The sequence below is a fragment of the Lethenteron reissneri genome, unplaced genomic scaffold, assembly GCF_015708825.2.
Source record: "Lethenteron reissneri isolate LAM-NWPU_2019-01 unplaced genomic scaffold, ASM1570882v1 scaffold_435, whole genome shotgun sequence".
Lineage (NCBI taxonomy): Eukaryota > Metazoa > Chordata > Hyperoartia > Petromyzontiformes > Petromyzontidae > Lethenteron > Lethenteron reissneri.
In genome coordinates, this window is record NW_026891957.1 from 1 (window position 1) to 6,866 (window position 6,866).

The following is a 6,866-nucleotide window of genomic DNA, read 5'->3' on the forward strand; positions in this document are numbered from 1 at the left end:
GCTGGGCGAAGCCGTCCGCCGCGATGGTGAAGCGTCCGTCCGTGCCGTAGATCTGGCGGCGGGGACGGCGGCGGGGTGGACGCGGGGCCGGGCCGCGGGTGTCGAGGCCGTCGATGGCCACTGGGTGAGCGTGCGGGTGCCGTTGTCGTAGACCTGCGGGGAGGGAGGGGAGGAGGGGGGGGGTGAGCGAGTTCCATTCGCGCTCACGGTGGCTACCAACCACCCGACACGGTCCGTGTTGAGTCACTTCAGTTCTCTGTTTAACCGTGAGTGTGGTCTGTGTGTGGTTGTGTGGCTGTGTGTGGCTGTGTGTGTGGCTGTGTGTGTGGCTGTGTGTGTGTGGTGTGTGTGTGTCTGTGTGTGTGTGTCTGTGTGTGTGGCTGTGTGTGTGTCTGTGTGTGTGGCTGTGTGTGGCTGTGTGTGTGTGGCTGTGTGTGTCTGTATGTGTGGCTGTGTGTGTGTGAGTGTGTGTGGCTGTGTGTGGCTGTGTGTGTGTGAGTATGTGTGTCTGTGTGTGTGTCTGTGTGTGTCTGTGTGTGTGGCTGTGTCTGTGTGTGTGTCTGTGGTGTCTGTGTGGCTGTGTGTCTGTGTGGCTGTGTGTGTGGATGTGTGTGTGTCTGTGTGTGTGTCTGTGTGTCTGTGTGTGTGTCTGTGTGTGTGGCTGTCTGTTTGTGTGTCTGTGTGTGTTGTGTAGCGGTTAGCGCTACGCTGCGCTATGAACCCGACGACACGGGTTCGATTCTTGCTCACGGCCAACACGATTATCTGAACCGGTCCTGGGCCTCCCCTAGGTCGACTCAGCCCCAAATGCGTACCTGATTCGGTGTGTAAACATCGCCACTGGGGGAGACAAAGGCGGCCGGGCGTGGTGCTGGCCACCCACCCCCTCGTGTACCGTTCTGGCCTTCATAGGTGCTCGGCACACGAGGGGGTGGGTGGCCAGCACTACGCCCGGCCGCCTTTGTCTCCCCAGTGGCACAATGTTTACACACCGCACCGGGTACTCATTCGAGGCTGAGTCGACCTAGGGGAGGCCCAGCACCGGTTCAGATAATCGTCACCGATATTGGCCGTGAGCGGGGAAACGAACCCGGGGTCGCCAGGTGTCGCAGCGCTAACCGCTACACTGACACTCACACACTCACTCACGATCGTACCCACCCACCGTCTCGTACGACAACTGCTCTTGCAGCTGCTGCAGAAAGTCGACATCCACAGCGCCACCACCGTCACCACCGGCGGGCCCGGCGGGGTGTTGCTGCCACCAGGGCGAGGGGGGGCGGCACGCCAGGGAGGCCACGGGGCCGCAGGCGGCACGCGGCGTGGCTGGAGCTCCGAAGTCCGACGGATCAAGCGGCACGACCCGCAGGTCTCGCACCAGCGGAACGCGCGTCTTGTGCCAGAAGATATCGGCGCGGCTCGGGGTGGGGCACACCCAGAGGGCGACGAGGAGAACGAGAAGCAGCGGCAGTAGGCGATGGTGATGGTGGTGATGGTGGTGATGTGGCGTGTCTCGTCTTTGTTGTGCCGGAGCGCGTCCGTGGCTGTCACGAGGCTCCATCGTGGCGCTGCGTGAGTGAGACGCAGATACGCAGGGGCGGACACGCAAGGTGTTGGACGGAGTTGTTCTGGTAAAAGAAATTGGGGGATGATGATGATGATAGGCGTAATTAGCGTTGAAAGGTCGTGTTCAAGTGGATGTTGTGGGTTTGCTCTCCGACGCACCGGTGGGCTGAAGTATACTACACTATACACTACACACATTATACACTACTCTATACACTACACTATACACATTATACACTACACTACATACACTATACACTATACATACATTATACACTACATTATACACTACACTATACACTACACTATACACTACCCCATGCACTACACTAAACACTACACTATACACTACACTATACACTGCACTATACACTATACACTACACTATACACTACACTATACACTACACTATACACTACACACTACACTATACATGACACTATACACTACACTTTACACTACACTATACACTACACTATACACTACACTAGTATCTAATTGTCGCGATGTTTACGTGACACACCTTACTGGCTGTATCGGGCGGTGGAGGGTTACGACGCAACATTTACACTTACACCGTCAAACCCACAAACCTTTATTACGAATAACATTGCTCGCGAAAAGCCTACGTGTCAAACGAAGCGATTCAACTCAACTATCGAACAGTTTTTTGTATTCATATTCTTAGGTTTTTCGGTAAAGTCAGGTATGTAAAACAATCAAATTAATAAAAGTAAAATAAAAAGAAATAAAAATCACGACGTTTCGGAGGCAACACAAACTTCGGTCTTCAGGTGGAACCGTCACAGCACGATTGCTGTATCAAGTGAGATAAATTACAAGAAATCAGTCCTTGTATATATACTGGTTTTCTTGGAATCTCTCTTACTTGAAACAGCAATCGTGCTGTGACGGTTCCACCTGAAGACGGAAGCTTGTGTTGCCTCCGAAACGTCGTGATTTTTATTTTATTTTACTTTTATTAATTTTAATTTTTTACCTACGTGACTTTACCGAAAAAAACCTAAGAATATGAATCCTTGCAGTCACGAAAGCTTCAAATCTAGTTTTTCGTGTTTTATTTCACCAGGCTAGCTAAGGCACACTGAGCTGCATTGAAGCCCGTGTTTTCTAAGCCACCCGGTCATCACACGTGGCAGCCCGACAAAGCGACTGCTATCATCGTCATCGTCATGGCGTGGACATTTATTGCAGCCCCCAAATAACCTTGAACCGCGTGACGTTGATTCTAAATGTGGAGGGGGAAAAACCGGAGGACCCGAAGATAAATGCACGCGACCACCACGGGGAGGTGCAACATGCAAACTCAACATGTGCAGGTCCCGCATAGATACCCATGATCCCGCATAGAGAAACCATGGTTCTACATAGAGACACGTGGTCCCAAATAGAGACACGTGGTGCCAAATAGAGACACGTGGTCCCACATAGAGACCCATGGTGCCACATAGAAACCCACGGTCCCGCAATGTGTACAGTGTGGAAGCTACCCGCATGCCAAATTTCAAGTTTTATTGCATGTCGGGAAGTATGCTAAACATTTCGAACAGACACACACATTCACACATTTCCATTGTATATCTATATAGACAACAATCTTTGGCTCGATTGTCTGGCGGTTGTGTGGCATCTTGAGTCTGGGTCGCTGTCTCACATGGGTGGTGCACTGCTCGCTGTGAGAAGCTTGCGAGTTGTGAGCTTGTGGGATGGAGTTGCGTGGAACATTCCGCGAACGTTGAAACAGAATCTTGGGGCATCACAACCAATGTGCCATCGCTGCCTTCCTCCTGCTGTGCCCTGCAACTTTGTCTGACATTCCCAGTCTCATCATCGCTACCATCATCATCACCATCATCACCATTATCATCGCTACCATCATCATCACCACCATCATCATCACCATCACTACCATCACCATCACCACCACCACCATCATTATCATAACCACCCATCCTCCTCCTACTCCCTACACACCACGCGTCCCACCCATCACCACCACATCCTCCTCCTCCCTCCCTACACACCACTCGTCCCACCATCACCACCCCATCCTCCTCCTGCTCCCTGCACACCACTCGTCCCACCCATCACCACTCCTCCTCCCCCTACACACCACTCGTCCCACCCATCACCACCCATCCTCCTCTCCTCGCACACCACTCGTCCCACCTATCACCACTCCCCCTCCTCCCCCTACACACCACTCGTCCCACCCATCACTACCCCACCCTCCTCCTCCTCCCTGCACACCACGCGTCCCACCCATCACCACCCCATCCTCCTCCTCCAGGTGACCTGGTCTTCACCTGAGGACGGCTGCTTGCGTTGTGGCCGAAACGTCGTGAGAATTATTTTATTATGTTTTATTTTTATTATTGTTATTTCCCTTCTACGTGACTTTACCGAAAGAACCAAGAAGATGAATCCCTGCAGTCACGAAAGCTTTAAATCGAAAAATTCGTGGGTTTGTTTTTCCATCAAATTCAGCCACGGCGAGTTTGTTTTTTTGAGGGCTGGTGGGGCTCTCCTTACTCGCCCACTCCCCCCCACCACCACCCTCCCACCTCTCTCGTGTTCAAGGTCTTCACCTGCTACATCGGTTGTTGTTGGGGAGGCGGGAGGAGGGACATTCCACGTTGCTGTGGACGAGCACGGCTGTCGGGAGTTGATCCCTTGGAGGTTGCAGGGCGCATTCCATTCCGAGTTTACAAAATAAAAATGTATACTGCGCAGTAAACACCTCGATATGCCTACATTCGACAAAACTTTGTTTAGGTATCTCGATTTAAAGCTTTCGTGACTGCAGGGATTCATCTTCTTGGTACTTTCGGTAAAGTCACGTAGATGGGAGATAATAAAATAATAAAAATAAAACACAATAAAATAATTCTCACGACGTTTCGGCCACAACTCTCTTCCCCCTCCAACCCAGCTTAATATACGCTTCCAAGCCTGGTGGTGTTTCATTCAGACGCTGTCTTTCCGACAGACCTGTTCTTCACCTGAGGACGGCTGCTTGCGTTGTGGCCGAAACGTCGTGAGAATTATTTTATTATGTTTTATTTATTTATTATTTTCCCCTTCTACGTGACTTTACCGAAAGAACTAAGAAGATTTGTTTAGGTATTTAACGAACTTTGGATATATTGTACCATTATTGTACACAGTAAGGTAAAATCAATAAACACACTGAAATTAATCAAACTAAACTAGTTTATTTTACCAGGTAATGTCCCACTGAGCTGCCCATCACAAGTGATAGTCTCAAAGAAGTGGCTCATCGTGTGGACATGAATATCAGCCAATAACTCTGAACGCGTGGTGATGTGGATTCAAAATGCGGAGGGAAAAACCGGAGGACCCGGAGAAAAATCCACGCGACCACGGGGAGAGAGAGAGAGACACGCAAACTCCAAATATACAGCAGCAGGCGTTGGAGTCGGGTACGAACCCACGACATCCTGTGTACCAGGCGAGGTAATTAACATCTCACCACGGGGAGAGAGAGACACACACAAACTCCAAATGTACAGCAGCAGGCCTCAGGGTCGGGATCGAACCCACGCCCTCCTGTGTACCAGGTGAGGTAGTTAACATCTCACCACGGAGAGAGACACGCACACTACATATACACTACACTATACACTACACTATACACTACAATACACTACACTATACACTACACTATACACTACAAGACATACACTATACACTACACTATACACTACACTATACACTACACTATACACTACACTATACACTACAATACACTACACTATACACTACACTATACACTTCTATACACTACTCTATACACTACTCTATACACTACTATACACTACAATACACTACACTATACACTACACTATACACTACTATATACTACACTATATACTACTATACACTACACTATACACTTCTATACACTACACTATACACTACTATACACTACAATACACTACACTATACACTACATACACTACATACACTACACTATACACTACACTATACACTACACTACACTATACACTACTATACACTACACTATACACTACACTATACACTACACTATACACTACTATACACTAAACTACACTACACTATACACTATACACTACACTATACACTACACTATACACTACTATACACTACACTATACACTACACTATACACTACACTACACTACTATACACTACACTACACACTACACTATACACTACACTATACACTACACTACACACTAACTACACTATACACTACACTATACACTACTATACACTACACTTTACACTACACTATACACTACACTACACACTACACTATACACTACTACACTACACTATACACTACTATACACTGCACTATACACTACTATACACACTATACACTACTATACACTATACACTACACTATACACTACTATACACTACTATACACTACACTATACACAGACTCTCGCTCATCGTCCCACCGCGGGCAGCTGTGTCCTGGGCCTGCCCCGGGATCTTCCCCCAGTGTTACCTTGCTGCTGCTGCTGCTACAGTTCCAGGTAGAGTTACCAGTGGTGGTGGTGGTGGCAGCCTTACCTGGTGGACCGGACCACCTGAACTCGCTCCGGTGGCTCGACTCGGAGCCTGTCCCGGCTTACCGAGCTCCTCACGATCACGGAGAGTGAGCCCGGCAACCCTGTGGAGAATGGTCGTAAACAATAATGAGAATTTTTACTTATATCTATCGATAAAACAAGTATAACCCGTAAAAACAAAGTTTTTCACTATAAATCCTTTATATGCGTGGCGGCTAGAGTCCTCTCGTCCTCTGGCTTGAGATGGCTGCCACCTATGGGTCAGATGATTGCATTGCATAATTAAGCAATTGGTAATTAAATATAATATTTTTGTCCTAAAAAGTGTAAAATTTTGGAAACAAAATTTCACGAACATTCATTGTCACGCACAACGAGTCTGTGTGGAAATGTCAGCTCGATTGGATCACGAAAAGTGGGTTAAAAAACGACCGAAAGATTTGCACGGTCGTAAGCAAGCAAGCAAGCGAACTTAATATAAAGGATTTAAAAATGGAAATTTGTGAATGTGTGGTCTGCTCGAAATGTTTAACCATACTTCCCGACATGCAAGAAACTTGAAATTTGGCATGTGGGTAGCTTCCAGACTGTACACAATGCAAAAAGTATAAAAATTCACTTTTGTATTTTGGGAAGGGGGGGGGGGGGCTCAACAATGGATATTTTGCACGGCAAGTGAGCGGTGACGTCACAT

At 48.2% G+C, this 6,866-nt stretch overlaps 1 protein-coding gene across 1 annotated transcript; it reads right to left on the reverse strand.

The window, feature by feature from the left end:
* Window positions 1–45: 45 nt before the first annotated feature.
* LOC133339845 (inactive serine protease 35-like) lies at window positions 46–6,237 on the reverse strand (the record flags this gene model as incomplete). Its single annotated transcript, XM_061547978.1, has 3 exons — window positions 6,174–6,237; window positions 1,166–1,568; window positions 46–153 (listed from the first exon to the last, which is right to left on the reverse strand). Coding segments are annotated over exons 2-3 (504 nt in total), but the record flags the coding sequence as incomplete, so codon positions are not given.
* Window positions 6,238–6,866: the final 629 nt, after the last annotated feature.